At 36.0% G+C, this 15,705-nt stretch overlaps 3 protein-coding genes across 4 annotated transcripts in view; 1 reads left to right on the forward strand and 2 right to left on the reverse strand.

Annotated features, from left to right (window-relative positions):
- Positions 1-1,510: 1,510 nt before the first annotated feature.
- LOC112136123 (heat shock protein 30-like) lies at positions 1,511-2,375 on the reverse strand. Its single transcript, XM_024257718.2, has one exon. The coding sequence runs from the start codon at positions 2,205-2,207 to the stop codon at positions 1,605-1,607; it is 603 nt and encodes a 200-aa protein (XP_024113486.1). The 5' UTR covers positions 2,208-2,375; the 3' UTR covers positions 1,511-1,604.
- Positions 2,376-4,542: 2,167 nt separating this feature from the next.
- Positions 4,543-5,576, reverse strand: LOC112136122 (heat shock protein 30-like). Its single transcript, XM_024257717.2, has one exon. It carries the CDS (start codon positions 5,424-5,426, stop codon positions 4,824-4,826), a length of 603 nt encoding a protein of 200 aa, XP_024113485.1. The 5' UTR covers positions 5,427-5,576; the 3' UTR covers positions 4,543-4,823.
- Positions 5,577-7,190: 1,614 nt separating this feature from the next.
- The window catches only part of LOC112136121 (phospholipid-transporting ATPase ID), a 16,040-nt gene continuing 7,525 nt past the window's right edge, over positions 7,191-15,705 (forward strand). The window contains exons 1-15 of one of the 2 annotated variants that reach the window (XM_024257715.2): positions 7,191-7,584; positions 9,598-9,677; positions 9,839-9,897; positions 9,991-10,104; positions 10,197-10,295; positions 10,381-10,442; positions 10,571-10,643; positions 10,715-10,785; positions 12,203-12,285; positions 12,787-12,945; positions 14,109-14,197; positions 14,567-14,760; positions 14,840-15,048; positions 15,133-15,176; positions 15,260-15,425. In XM_024257715.2, the coding sequence (XP_024113483.1) occupies positions 9,629-9,677; positions 9,839-9,897; positions 9,991-10,104; positions 10,197-10,295; positions 10,381-10,442; positions 10,571-10,643; positions 10,715-10,785; positions 12,203-12,285; positions 12,787-12,945; positions 14,109-14,197; positions 14,567-14,760; positions 14,840-15,048; positions 15,133-15,176; positions 15,260-15,425 (1,471 nt within the window). In that variant the 5' untranslated portion in view covers positions 7,191-7,584; positions 9,598-9,628. Of the gene's footprint in view, positions 7,585-9,438; positions 9,524-9,597; positions 9,678-9,838; positions 9,898-9,990; positions 10,105-10,196; positions 10,296-10,380; positions 10,443-10,570; positions 10,644-10,714; positions 10,786-12,202; positions 12,286-12,786; positions 12,946-14,108; positions 14,198-14,566; positions 14,761-14,839; positions 15,049-15,132; positions 15,177-15,259; positions 15,426-15,705 lie in introns of those variants that run through there. The other variant, XM_036214552.1, reaches the window with a different exon arrangement.

The raw sequence follows: 15,705 nt of genomic DNA on the forward strand, positions 1-15,705 counted from the left end.
CAGTAGGAGCCATTAAGTCTTATTTCACCCTTTAGAAACAGAAGATACGGATTTGTATTTATAGTATTGTTACTATGTTAAACACAAACACATTTGTTTGTTAAAGAATAAATAAAACAGAAACATAAACAGTAAATCTCCTTTTTTCGAAATATGAAATAGTTTCTAATTCTTTTTAGGTCTGCATGACTTTCTTTCAAAATAAAAGACGTCCTGTTCCACATTAAATCATCTCAATGCAATGAATGTCAGATAGTGAAATTTCAGTAGTGATAAAAAATAAACACACACAGAATCGCTGTTTGTAGTGCATCTCAACCGGAAATGCATAAATCTAAAGAAAAATAAATCAGAGCCAATAAAGTGACCCATATCATGTTTTTCATTTTTAAAATCCTAGATATTTTATTTAAAAAATTGAAAGTGCATCTTCAATTCTGATGCAGAAATTCTGGTTGTGAACTGATTTGCTTCATAAGCCTAATCCAGAAAATATGTTACTTTTTCAAATAAAAAATATTGTATTTTTCTTCAACCACAGAGCCACAATGGAGTGGTTAACGAGCCGCAGGTTGCAGACCCCTGTTCTAGAAGTTTCTAGTTCGTACCAGAAACAACCACCAGGTGGTGCTGTTTCAACATTGATGAAAAACAGCTGTGGCCGATCGTGTTTTATTTTATTTTTTGTTTGTTTGGCCAAAAAAACAAACAATAAATGACTGCTTATCGTTAAAAATGACAGAAAATTAATTAGAGATGATTTGTTCCCTTTAGTTATATATTATAGTCTTCTTTATTTTAGTATATTTAGTTATATAGGTATATTTGTGGTCCCCAGAATCTTATCAAACACTAGTAATTTTAAAATCCCTCCTACAGCTGCTCCATTAAAAACCTTTTTGTTTTTATGCAGACTTCTTGTATTACTGCTGAACTTTTTTAAAGAAGATTTTTAACCACATCCTACATGTTTTTTCATCCATTCATTGTGTTTAACTGCAATATAAATTGGTACTTCATCTAAATTTAACAGATGCCAACTTATTAGTTTGATTAACTCTAATATCAAATTAGTAATATTATTAGTAAACACTTTAAATTAACAAAAAATCATATTTTAAAATCTTTTTTTGGCTTTTCTCTTCATTAGTCGCCACAGCGAATCATCTTCATCTAAAATATAATAATTTAAATAAATATTTGTTTTCCAAGTTTAGTCATGTGTTTTTTCATCTTTCATCTCTTGGAAATTTGCAGACGTGTTCAAGTGGATACAATTAATGAAAGTAAAAGAAAGACTCCACAAAAATAAACAATTTTTTAATTGAAACATTTATTTTCACAACTTTCACTTAAAAAAACACAAATTTGACATAAAATCACTTTCTCACATGATGATGTCTTGTTGCATTTGAACGTTCATTCACATTTGTCCCTGACATTTCAGTGAACATGTTTGTAGCAAACAATCCAAACTAGCTAATACATAAAAAATACAGACATTTTAATGATCAACAAAGACTAATGTAGTTAAATTGTGTTCATCTAAAACTGATGGTATATTCCCATGAATGTGTGTGTGAGTCCATGTGTTCCTGTTGGTTCTATGGTGTGTTGTGAGTCTTTGCTGTGCTGTCTTGTGTCTGTGAACCCTCTCTCTGCTGAGGTTCCTCCTCCCAGCTCCTCTTGATGGTCAGCTCTCTGTCAGCCTCCTCTTTGGGGGCCTGGATGTGGAGCTTTCCGTCTGGAGACAGGCAGCAGGTGACGGCTTCAGGGTTCAGGCCTTCAGGCAGATCCAAATCCTGTCTGAACTCCTGGAGTCTGTAAGAGTAGGAGCCTTTCCCGTCCTCCTGTTTCTTTTCTGTCTTCCCGCTGACTCTCAGCTTTTTGCCCACCTGCCTGACAGACAGCTCCTCTGGAGAAAAGCCTTGAGTGTCCAGGGTCAGGCCAAAGTGCTTTCCGTCTTTGTCCAGCTGGAAGCTCACTGGTTGCAGGGCCACACTGCTCTGGAAAGGCTCCGTCTCCTCCAGGATGTTGTGCTGAAATGTGTCCATCAGCTCCAGACTGCGGCGCAGCTCCTGCAGGTTCCTCTGCAGCAGATCCTGCTGGGAGAACAGAGGTCTGACCTCTGGCCACAGACTGCGTACAGGTGAAAAGAAGAGCATGGATGGACTGAGATCAGAGTGAAGTCCCCGAGAGCACAGCATCTTCAGAGTCTCAAGTCTGGAGTCTTTGTGTTGTCAGATGAATGTTGGCTGAATGGTCTTTTCTCTTCTGTGTATCGTTCTGTCTCAGCAGTGACTCTGTCCCACATTTATACTCTGACAGGAGGAGAGGCGGAGAATTCAGGAAGATTCTGGTAAATACCACACACTTCCACTAGATGCTGCTAAATGACAAGATTCAGTAGCATCCCCTCCAATCTACTTGCTAAGAAAGACTTTGGTTGTGAACCTTCACCAAAATGAAAAAAGACAAAGTTTTGAAAACTGAAGAAGGATTCTTGAATAAAAAACAATAAGTTTTTTCAGGCTTTTAGAAATTTGACCTTTGGGTAGGCCTATTTTATATCTGTTTATGTGCAAAAAGAAAGAAAGAAAGCCAAAACAGTTTGTGACTTAATAGGGATTTGAGACAGAAATTAATAAAAAAAAACATCTTTATAAAGGGAATGTTTACAATGTATTTTTTACCACTAAAAAAAAGATATATCATTTCATTGAATTCTTTCCAACAATTAAAAGTCTTTACAATGTGATTATGTCTCTCCACTGATAAAGTCATGAAACACACCAGACATATGTGCCATGTCACTTCTCTTTAACCTGAAATGTCGTTTATTGTGAAAAAATATATTCCAGATGAAGGACATTTATCATAATTTTGAATATGTTTGGGAGAAAAAAGAAGAAAGAAAAATTTTAAAAATATCTTAAAAAGTATTTTCTAGCAAACAATTGAAGAGAAAAAAGTATTTTTTAACAATGAAAAAGTAATATTAAATATTTTCCAAGAACAAGAATTAATCAAAGACAAATTGTTCACTATTTGTAACAGTTCAAGCAGCTTCTAGAACAGGGGTCTGCAACCTTTAAAAGATAAAAAGCCTTTCTGAAGGATTTCTTACCAACAACATCCCAGTAGGAGCCATTAAGTCTTATTTCACCCTTTAGAAATATTTTTTGTATTTTTGTATTTATAGTATTGTTACTAGTATGTTAAATACAAATACATTTGTTTGTTCAATAATAAAGAAAACAGAAACATAAACAGTAAATCTCCTTTTTTCGAAGTATGAAATAGTTTCTAATTCTTTATAGGTCTGCATGACTTTCTTTCAAAATAAAATACATCCTGTTCCACATTAAATCATCTCAATGCAATGAATGTCAGATAGTGAAATTTCAGTAATGATAAAAAATAAACACACACAGAACTACTGTTTGTGGTGCATCTCAACCAGAAACCCATAAATCTAAAGAAAAAATAAATCAGTCAATAAAGTGACCCATATCATGTTTTTCATATTTCAAATCCTAGATATTTTATTTAAAAAAATTGAAAGTGCACCTTAAATTCTGATGCAGAAATTCTGGTTGTGAACTGATTTGCTTCATAAGCCTAATCCAGAAAATATGTTACTTTATCAAATAAAAAATATTGTATTTTTCTTCAACCACAGAGCCACAATGGAGTGGTTAACGAGCCGCAGGTTCCAGACCCCTGTTCTAGAAGTTTCTGGTTCGTACCGGAAACGACCAGCAGGTGGTGCTGTTTCAACATTGATGAAAAACAGCTGTGGTCGATAATGTTTATTTTTTTGTTTGTTTGGCCAAAAAACAAACAATAAAATGACTGCTTATCATAAAAAATGACAGAAAAGGAATTAGAGATGATTTATTCATTTTAGTAATATCTTATAGTCTTCTTTATTTTAGTATATTTAGTCATATAGGTATACTTGTGGTCCCCAGAATCCTATCAAACACTAGTAATTTTAAAATCCCTACTACAGCTGCTCCATTAAAAACGTTTTTGTTTTTATGCAGACTTCTTGTATTACTAATAAACTTTTTGAAGATAATATTTTTAACCACATTCTACATGTTTTGTTCATTCATTCATTGTATTTAACCGCAATATAAATTGGTACTTCATCTAAAAAAATGTAATAGATTCCATCTTATTCGTTTGATTAACTTTAATATCTAATTTTCAAATTAGTAATATTATTAGTTAACACTTTAAATTAGCAAAATATAATATTTTAATATCTTCTTTCTTTTTCGGCTTTTCTCTTCAGGAGTCGCCACAGAGAATCATCTTCATCTAAAATATATTAACTCAAATACATATTTTTTCCCAAGTTTAGTAATGTATTTTTTCCTCTTACTTTTACATTTTTACATTTTTGAGAACGTTTGGACAAAAACATTTTTAGTATTTTTTTTCCCATTTGATTGGAAATTTGCAGATATTTTCAAGTGGATACAACTAATGAAAGTAAAAGAAAGAATCCACAGAAATAAACCATTTTTTAACTGAAACATTTATTTTCTCAACTTTTACTTAAAAAAAACACAAATATGACAAAAAGTCACTTTCTTACATGATGATGTCTTGTTGCATTTGAACGTTCATTCACATTTGTCCCTGACATTTCAGTGAACATATTTGTAGCAAACAATCCAAACTAGCTAATACATTAAAAATGCAGACATGTCAATGATCAACAAAGACTAATGTAGTTAAAATTGTGTTCATCTAAAACTGATGGTATATTCCCATGAATGTGTGTGTGAGTCCATGTGTTCCTGTTGGTTCTATGGTGTGTTGTGAGTCTTTGCTGTGCTGTCTTGTGTCTGTGAACCCTCTCTCTGCTGTGGTTCCTCCTCCCAGCTCCTCTTGATGGTCAGCTCTCTGTCAGCCTCCTCTTTGGGGGCCTGGATGTGGAGCTTTCCGTCTGGAGACAGGCAGCAGGTGACGGCTTCAGGGTTCAGGCCTTCAGGCAGATCCAAATCCTGTCTGAACTCCTGGAGTCTGTAAGAGTAGGAGCCTTTCCCGTCCTCCTGTTTCTTCTCTGTCTTCCCGCTGACTCTCAGCTTCTTGCCCACCTGCCTGACAGACAGCTCCTCTGGAGAAAAGCCTTGAGTGTCCAGGGTCAGGCCAAAGTGCTTTCCGTCTTTGTCCAGCTGGAAGCTCACTGGTTGCAGGGCCACACTGCTCTGGAAAGGCTCCGTCTCCTCCAGGATGTTGTGCTGAAATGTGTCCATCAGCTCCAGACTGCGGCGCAGCTCCTGCAGGTTCCTCTGCAGCAGATCCTGCTGGGAGAACAGAGGTCTGACCTCTGGCCACAGACTGCGTACAGGTGAAAAGAAGAGCATGGATGGACTGAGATCAGAGTGAAGTCCCCGAGAGCACAGCATCTTCAGAGTCTCAAGTCTGGAGTCTTTGTGTTGTCAGATGAATGTTGGCTGAATGGTCTTTTCTCTTCTGTGTATCGTTCTGTCTCAGCAGTGACTCTGTCCCACATTTATACTCTGACAGGAGGAGAGGCGGAGAATTCAGGAAGATTCTGGTAAATACCACACAGATCCACTAGATGGAGGTGTTACACCACAACAATCTGTTCAGCTTATTTCAGATTTCTCTGTCATTTCAAAGATTTCTGTTCATTCAGGATCTTTGTAGCTTAAAAGTTACATTTATATTTGATGCATTTTTTAAAAATATATTATTGAAACACAAATATTTGAGAATAAATGGGTAAATGGGTTGTTTTTATTCAACTGTGTTTTTTTTACTAGATGGTTGTCAAAAGTATCTAAATTTCTTTACAGCTAAAATGTGTTGTTTTGAATAGCTCTTTAATGACTTTGACTCTAAATAAACAGACTAATTTTCCAAAATCAACGAATTGTCATAAAAAAAGCTATCTTAAACATTGTGTTTTTAAAAAACCTGTTAATCCCTTTGCATGATCAATTGTCTTTCCTGTTGTTTATTTGTTAATAATGATATTTGCTGGCTGTAATCCTTGTCTAAAGATGTTAATGTATGATTTATTGTAATTTTGTTTTACTCCAAATAATAAAGACAGTTGCAGTTTAAATACCTAAAACACAAAGCTGGTTGTGTAGACAGCATTGGTCTACAAATAAAAATGGACAAAGTGAAGATGAAGAAAGAAGAATTGAGATACTGCCAAGGTTAGATTAGTAATCACTAACTCATTTACCACCGTTACCTGCCTGTAGCTGCTTATCACTGGTGAGATAACAAGTTCAGCCTCTGCCAAATGCTCATTAATCTTTCTTTAGCTCTTTTTTATTATGTTTTTGTTACAGTTTTAGATGAACAGATTGGGTTGTATTATCATCTAAAAGTAAAAAAAATACTAAGAATATTTCCCTCTAACATTATCAAACTTTCGCCTGTGTGAATTACAGTAGATAGATTTTCTGGTTTGGTTAAAAACTTATTTTTTCATTTTTTTATTCATAAAAATACCCATCATATTTTGACTTATGAAAAGTTTCTGCATTTCTCAGGTTTATCTTGTTTTCTAAACTTCCAAAGTAACACACATAATTTGTCAGATTCACACCAAGTGCATTTCAGCTCCAATTGAAGGGTTTATGCATTCTGACAATATTTTGAATAACAACAGCAATAATTAAAATAAAAATTACTCAGAAGGGGCGGAGCTAGGGGTAGGCAGTAGTCCTAAGAAACTTTGTTCCCTAATATTTCAATTAACAGATTATCATATCATAAGATGAAGAAATCATCCATACATACATGCTTTTTAAGCAACAACTGACATTAGATTAAAATAACTTGTTTTTTTATTTGCCACCCTTCCAAAATCTTCTCCTATATTTAAATGTTTTGGGTCTATCATGCTCAATAGTTTATGAGCTTTATCGAGGTTCAGATCCACAGCCAGATGGATTCCTGATCATTCAGTGTCAGAATGCTGCAGGCGAGGCCAGACTGACTGACCACCACTCACTGTTACTATAGAAGGGACATTTAAAGTCACCGACAAGGAAGGAAGTGCCAGTTTTGTAATTGAAATACAAGATCACAAAATCAGGTATGAAGTTTTTTTTTTGGTCCCAAGTCACTGAAAAGGTCTTAAAGTCCACATGTGTGCTTGTCTTTTGTTGGTGAAGAAATGTGACGGAGTTGGAAAACGTGATAATGTGATAACTTAGAGCTCAGCTCGATCAAAGGGTGAGCTGAGTATCGCAGGTGGAGAGTGATTGGCTGCAGCGCCTTCCCTTTACTGTTGTTTTACAGCGTACAGACCTGCGCTGACTCACCATCCCAGTCCAAAGATCCATGAACTGTTTCCCTAAGAAGTTAGGAGTACAGAGATCTTCCTGAAAATTCTTCTGAAGGTTCTTCTATCGCTATAAAACATTTCACCCGACTGCATCGGACTATAAGGACTACAACAGCTCCTGGAAATCCAGATCATCATCATCCGAAATGGAAGCAAAGGATGGGTAACATGCACTGGAATTTGTCTTAAACGCAGAATCAATGTGTCCACGATTGAAAGAAGTCTAGTTCAGTGTAAGTTATATTGTTGGATTATAAAACATTTTCTATATTCTAGTTTTGCTGACTGATTTCTTAAATTGTTTACATCATGAAAAAAATGTCTGAGCTATAAAATATTTCAAATAGAATCATAAAATGTACTCTGAGATTTAGAAAAATCTTTCATTCATGTTTGTATATATTTAAATAGCCTTTATTCATTATTTTGTATATTGTGTTTATTAATTACCTGCATGTATCCAACTACTGCATCTCAATCACAGAGGGGCGTGGCTAATGTTTTTACAGCTTTAGAGTCCAGATAAAAACTGGAGAAAATTGTAAATGTTACCTGATATATAGTGTTTGTTCGATAAAAAAAAATGATTGCATGAAAGCTAACTATATTCCTTCACACTTCTTTTATGTTAGTCACATGACTGAGGGAGAAATAAAACTGACGGTTTATGAACAAAGCAACTCCGAAAAAGTTATTTTCTGAGAATCTAATGTGATGTTTTTTTGATATATTAATTTTTTGTGACAAGTCATTCTGATTGTTTTGCTGAAAGCATTGTTGCTGTGCTGATGCTTAAAGTCCCTCTCAGACCATCTTTTCATCTATTTTCACGGTTCCCAGTGGTCTGTGAATTATGATTATGCTGTTTTTAGGCTAAATCAATCAATCTTGGGTCTGCAGAGCGGCTGTAATTCATTACAAAAATTCGCCTCTGAGATCGATGGCAATGAGCAACCCCGCCCCCTCTTCCCCTCCCCGTTGAGGACCCAGCGTATAAATTCTTTTTAAAAATGCATTTATTGTCTATTCTGGTTCAGTCATTTTAATAATAATAATAAAAAAACAACTCAGAAATGAATTTCCTTCATATTTGTCCTCTATCATGAGAATAATGCCACAACAATGTGCTAAAAACACCAAAAGTATGAATTATATCTGAGTACAAACATCGAAGGCCACAGTAAGTGGCCAAACAAAGGCTGGTTTAAATTAAACAATATTTTCACGCACCGGTCCGAACGAGGCAAAAGTTTACATTTTTAAGCTTCTGGTTTCTTAAAAAAAATGTTAAAAATAAAATTCTACAACAATAATTAAAAAAAAAATCTCGGATCCAATTGTCTTTCAGGGCAGAAGATTGATCATGTTTTGTCTTTACAGAAATACTCATTCATGGTGTATTTTTTTTAAACACAAAGCTAAAGCGCTAAAGTTTCTGAATGGATTTCTACCCATTTCAGCCTTGCTGTAGGAACATTCTCAAATGTTTATTTTACAAGTTTCCACAAATCAGCAACTTTACGTGAATCTTTATTTTACGTCAAAGTGGAGGCTAACACTAGCTTCAGCTACGTTAGACTTTTTTGGGTGTGATGGATAAATACAGCAAAATAAAATAATGCAACCGTCAAAAAACTGGCATTTTATAAATATAATATAGACAAATCTTCAACTTTATGTCTCCAACTTTATTATCTGCGTGTGTAAAACAGTTGAGTGTGTTGTCAAGTATTAGCCGCTTCTGGTACATGAGAACAACTGTCTCAGTAAGTCTGTATGTCGAGAAACACTCCTGATTTTGTCTGAAACTTTATTTTTAATTAAAGTCAAATACTCTGCTTCAGTTTCTTCACTGGCTCTTTTTTCCTTTAAAAAACTTTCCACACATGTTTTATTGTTTGTTTTTTGTTAGCTTTGTAGCTAGCAATATCCATGCAGGTAGTCGCTTATGGATGTTGAGAACAGAATTTGTCAGTTTTCCAAAATAAAATTTCCTTCAGGATCAGAAAATAAACATAAAAAAAATAGTCTAAATTAATGCAAATATTTTGTTTTTCTGTCTGCGGTTCGGTAACGAGTGATCCATGGACCGGGCCGCAGTCTGGTGGTTGGGGACCACTGGTCTAGGGAAAAACTCACTTGAATATAGCAACATTTGAGAAAATACAACAGGTTTTTATTTTACTATTAGTACAGGAAAATGTACATTTTCTCATCATCTATTTTAACAGATGTGTTTTTTTTAGGTTTTGAAAAGATGAAGAACTTCTGTTGAAGATGAAATCACTAACGGACTCCTGGAACAGCTTGAGGGGGAGAAAACCAGGTGAGTTTTGCTGGATCCAAACGTCCCACTCAAGCAGGTGATACAGTCTGTCATCAGTTGTGAGCTGATCATTTTACAAACAATAAAGCACATAGAGCTTGTTGCAGGTTTCACTGACGCTCTCTTTGTACACACTGCTTCCCTTTTGTTGCGTCTCTCAGAGAAGGAGCGTCTCCTACGGGCAAATGACAGACCTTTCAACCTGTCATTTCACTACGCCGTAAGTCAACGCCTTATTGCATAATTTCTGTCGTCGTTCTGTACGTGGTTACAGGACATGTGACTTTGCTGACGATGCTCTTCTCTTCCTTAGAGAAATGCCATCAAGACATCCAAATACAACGTCCTCACCTTCCTGCCTCTTAATCTGTTGGTGCAGTTTACCAGGCTCGCTAATGCTTACTTCCTGCTGCTTCTTATTCTTCAGGTAGACGTGTTTTCACTTACTACTCAAAGCAAAAATGTCTGTTTTTGTGATGGGTTAATGACTTGAGCTGCTGCATGTAATTTGTTTTTCAGCTAATCCCAGAAATTTCCTCCCTTCCCTGGTTCACCACAGCTGTGCCGCTGGTGATTGTGCTGTCTATAACAGGAGTCAAAGATGCCAATGATGACATAGTAAGATGAACCTGACTTAACACCGCACCACGAGAAAGACGAAAACAAACATTGAAGCATTTCTTTTTTCCTGTCATCTGATTAGAACAGACATAGATCTGACAAGCAGGTGAATAATCGGACTACAGAAGTCCTGGTGGACGGGAAGTGAGTTGTTTCATAAAGTGTATTTTCATAGGATGATAAAATAACAGAGCAAAGAACGCACAATTGTTTCAGAGTTCTCTGTTGTGTGAGCAGTGCTGTGGTTTGACTGAGTGTGTTTGGCGTTATAGACTGAAAGAGGAAAGATGGAAGAATGTTCAAGTTGGAGACATAGTTAAACTGCAGAACAACCATTTTATCCCTGTAAGTATGGACTGTCAAACATAAAAATGAATAACTTCTTTTGCTTTCTGATGATTGATTTGATCTTTCAGGCAGACATTCTGCTGTTGTCCAGCAGTGAGCCTCTGAATCTGGTCTATGTGGAAACAGCCGACTTAGATGGGTGAGTTAGCAGAGTAACTAATCTTCATCGCCTCTCAAACTGCAGAACTGATACAGAACATTTTCATTGTCAAAACATCAACTTTAGTCTTGCTTGACTTTAGAATCTCTCTTGACAGACTGGAAAAAAGCAGGCGGGCTTATCAGATACGGACCATAGTTGGGGATCATAAATCAGAGAATTTTCAAGTCATACGGAGTGCCTCAGGGCATGATTCTAGGACTTCTGCTGCTTAATTTGATATCCTTCCACTTTAGATCATGTACGCTACTACAAATTAATTTTAAAAAATCCTCTAAAGAGCTGAATTCTAGATTACGACAAAGTGTTAGGGCCACTTTACAAACAAAATAATTTTTTTTTTAAATACGACTTCAAATCTCGTTTATCAAACAATCAATCAAAATCCTTTATGACTCCCACAATGGGGAAATTCTCTCAGTGGTGGGTAGCAGCCGCTGGACGGCGCTCTATCGCCCAGAAAAGACATATGAGGGTACAGGAAGTGTTGTAACCGTTAAACTATGAGAATAAAGTTGTGCACTATGACTCTTAAAGTAATTGGCTAAATTCATGACTTTTAACCTCATAAATTTACGAGATTAAAGGTTGTAACTTTATGTGAAAAAAAAAACTTGTAATATTGCTTTTTTTTTTTTTTTTGGTGGCCCTAATACTCCGTCGTACTCATGACCGAGTATTAGGGCCATCAAAAAAAATAAAGTCATATTCCAAGTTTTTTTCTCGTAAATTTACGACTTTTGATCTCGTAAATTTACTAATTTAAATCTTGTAAATTTTCAACTTGTAATTTGGTATATTTACAAATATTTTTAGTTGTAACATTACGAGAAAAGAAGTCATAATTTATCCAGTTACTTCAACTTTATTCTTGTAGTTTGACAGTTAAGACTCTTTTCTCATAAGTTAATAAAATTTTAAGTTACGATAAAAAAAAAAAAAAAAATTGGAAACTGGCCCTAAAATTCAATTTTACTAGATATGTCAAAGACAACAAGTCAAATTCTTGGTGAAACCTGATATCACAACTAAATAACTAAGCTAACACTTTAATCCAACAATTAAACTCAGAGATATCATACGTGCAGCAGATTTAAAGAAGCTTTGATTTCATCCCTTAGATTCTACTGATAAAAAAAAAAACAGACCCTTAAAGACTGTTGAAAATAAATGTATGCCAATCAGCTGGTAGAACTTTGGATCAGAACCAAATGAGGTGCTTTTACTGTAGCTACTGTTCTGCAGCTTTGACAAAGTACATTTCTTTTCTCTTTTGTTTCATGTAATTAATAACTTTTTTTTCTTTTTTTATTACATTTCCTTTCCTAATATTGCATCAGTGTCCAAAATATGCTTGTTAAATAATTTCACCTTCACCCTGCTTGTCGTTCATCAGTGAAACCAATCTGAAAGTGAAACAGGCTCTGACTGTGACTGGAGAGTTGGGGAACAACCTTGAAGCATATTCTAGCTTTACAGGTGAGAGATTGAAACATCAAACACGGGGGGGCTGTGGTGTAGAGGTAGAGCGGTTTTCCTTGGGGAAAACACTAAACCCCACGTTGCTCCTGGTGGTTACAGGTTGGCGCCAGTGTTCAGCAGCACAGTTGCCATCAGTGTGTGAATGTGTATTAGCATGAGTGAATGGGAATGGTACTGTAAGGTCTTTGGGCCTTCTAAGAAGGTAGTAACGTGTTATGAAGCCTCGTTTCCACTGAGTGGTACGGTCCAGTAAGGAGTGGTACCATACGGTCCAGTTCATTTCCACTCCGTTAAGTCTCGCTTCCACTGGGCGGCTTGGCGCATGCATGGTGTAGACTGCTAGCGTGCTGCTAGCCCCACCGTATCACACCCTCGCCAAAGGATGGCAAGGAATGTTTGACAGTAAATGTATTTATACTGATACGATTGAGTCCAGCGTTGACAATATCGTTGACATTGTTGAGCGTAATCCTTTGGTTTGTCGTCCTGCTGCCTCAGGTGAAGTACGATGTGAACCCCCCAACAACCGCTTAGACAAGTTCAAAGGAACCCTGACCATGTCAGGACAAACTCATGGGCTGGACAATGACAAAGTGCTGCTGAGAGGATGTACCCTCAGAAACACAGATTGGTGCTTTGGCCTGGTCATCTTTGCAGGTAATCTCTTTTTGGTTGCTTCTGCTAACTGAATGTTTGCTAACTGTACTGCACTGAATGTTTGTGAAGGTGAAAATGGCTCTGTGGAAGCTCCCTTCAAGCTCTCCCTGTGTTTTAAACCGAAAAGAGCTGAGGCACTCCATTTACACTTTGGAGAAACTGAATCTTTCCATTTGACTGATAAATTCCCACTTAACAAATATATTTTTCTGAATTCAATGCCATTTTTGGCCTTAAAGACCTGCTCTGATCATCTTTTGAGCTGTTTTCAAACCTTCCCGGTTTCTGTAGCGTAGCAGTATTTTAATAGAAATTTCCCTCAGAGTTGTGGGTGGGACCGTTAGTGCAGAGCAACCCCACCCCCTTTCCCCTCCCAGCTGCTAAGAGCTTTAAGCAAAGAGCTTGTGGCTGCAACCAGAGTATTTCCTATGTCACAAATACTGTATGATCTTTTTCAAACTGCAGTTTTTTGTCTGTTTCTAATTCAGAACAATTTGACTATAGAAATATTCAAAAATGCAATTTCTTAATATATGTCCATCATAGGACAAATGCCACAAGATCATGTAAAAAACACAAATGACACAATTTTCATCAGAAAGAGTCTTTAAAGTGCAACGTTCAATTAAAACCAAATGTAAATTTGTAAAAAGTATTGTCCGTCTGTAAAAAAAGTTTTGTATTTGTAGTAAAAAATTTGTTTGTAAGTATAAAGATTTTGTACCTGTAGAAAATATGTTGTTTGTAAAAAAAAAAAAAAAGTGTTATTGTAAAAAGAAATATGTGTGTCTGTATAGTTTTTCTTCAGACATTTTTTTTACACGTACAAAATATTTTTACAGACACACAATTCTCTACAATTTCAAAACATTTTTTTTTTTTTTTTTTACAGACGGACGATACTTTAGCAACAAATATATCTTCATGTCTAACTCTAGTTTACCAAATTTGTATTCTGGCTTTTCTCTCACTTATTTCTATACAAAAGTTTCTTTTCTAAAGACCTTTTGCATTGGAACTGTTAACAGGACATTTTTTCAATCTGTAATGAGTTAAATAAAAAAACTTTTGTAAAGGTTTCATAATGGATGTGTCTTCTGATGTGATTGTTTTCTTTCAAAATGTTATGGATGAATGCTAATTATCCCTTTGCATTTCTTTAGGTCCTGACACTAAACTCATGCAAAACAGTGGAAAGTCAAAATTCAAACGGACAAGAATCGATCGCATGATGAATATCCTGGTGTTATGTGTGAGTTTATTCTCACTCTTTTACACAAAATCTGTTTTTTTTTTTTTATTAAAACACTCTGGATGAGGTGCAGCAAAACACTTGATATAATGTTGACATAGATAGTTAATACATTTGTTAAGCTTGTAAGCAGCTTATTAATATGGCCTTTGTAGACAATGGTCTTTAGATGGTAATGAGTCTTAAATTTTTATTTGGCTCACTGCACTAAAACATGTCTTCCTAACACCCTATAAACACAATAATGGTGTTAATAAAGCTTGCTAAGGAATCTTATTATAAAGTTTTACCCTTTTTTTATCATTGATGCAAATATTGGATGAAATATATTAACAACACATGTTTTTTTTTTTTTTTTTGTTTCATCAGATCTGTGGTTTCCTTGTGACATTATGCTCCGTTCTCTCCATTTGTAATTACCTCTGGGAGACCAATGAGGCGTCTGGGTTCACAGTGTTTCTTCCTCGTTTACCAGACACGAGTGCTGAGCTCTCGTCCTTCTTCATCTTCTGGTCCTACGTCATCGTCCTTAACACGGTGGTGCCCATTTCTCTCTACGTCAGGTACTCAGAAAAGTCTCTTTATGTTATTGTAAGTTTACGTTGGTAGACTTTGACCGCCTTGTGAACGCTTGACTTTCAGCGTGGAGATCATCCGTCTGGGAAACAGTTTCTTCATAGACTGGGACAGGAAGATGTACTATCCTAAGAAGGACACTCCGGCTCAAGCAAGAACCACCACGCTCAACGAGGAGCTCGGTCAGATAAAATACATCTTCAGTGACAAAACGGGAACCCTGACGCAGAACATCATGACCTTCAACAAGTGCTCCATCAATGGAAAAGCCTACGGTGAGCAGCTGGGCTCAAACATACAAATATAAATGTACAACATAACTAAAATAGATGTAAGAAGTGTGTTTTTCTTTTGTTTAGGGGAGCTGTACGACTTTTCTGGACATAGGGTGGAAAGAACTGATGTAAAAACCTAATATAGCTTTTACGACTCAATTCACCCTAAACAATACTAATGATTGCTGTTTTCCCCAATTACTCCCTGAAGAGGATGGAGAGAGTGGACTTCAGCTGGAATCAGCTTGCAGACCCGAAGTTCATTTTCCACGACCACAGTCTGGTGGAGACGGTGAGGGAAGGAAACCCGGAGGCTCAAGCTTTCTTCCGATTGCTGGCTTTGTGTCACACCGTCATGCCAGAAGAAAGGAAGGAAGGTAAGGTCCTACCAAAGACATTTAAATATACTTAAGCTATAAGTAAATGCAGATCATGTCAGGATTTTTTAAAACCTAAAAGTACTGCTTATGCAGGTTTTTTTTTTTTTTTTTTTTTAGAGCCCCATGTTTTAAGACTTTTCAAAAGAAGACACTGAAAAACCTAACATGGTCTAGTTCTTTTACCTTTTTGCATGTATAATCTGAATGTTTACATATCTAAGAGGTGGCAACTTGTATAAATAATGCTAAAGACACACCAAGCATGTGATTGGAGTTC

The sequence above is a fragment of the Oryzias melastigma genome, linkage group LG12 (genome assembly GCF_002922805.2).
Source record: "Oryzias melastigma strain HK-1 linkage group LG12, ASM292280v2, whole genome shotgun sequence".
NCBI lineage: Eukaryota > Metazoa > Chordata > Actinopteri > Beloniformes > Adrianichthyidae > Oryzias > Oryzias melastigma.

Excerpts from the sequence above, each read along its gene's own strand:
- LOC112136123 (XM_024257718.2), bottom strand. The coding sequence starts at position 2,207 with ATGCTGTGCTCTCGGGGACTTCACTCTGATCTCAGTCCATCCATGCTC.
- LOC112136122 (XM_024257717.2), bottom strand. The coding sequence starts at position 5,426 with ATGCTGTGCTCTCGGGGACTTCACTCTGATCTCAGTCCATCCATGCTC.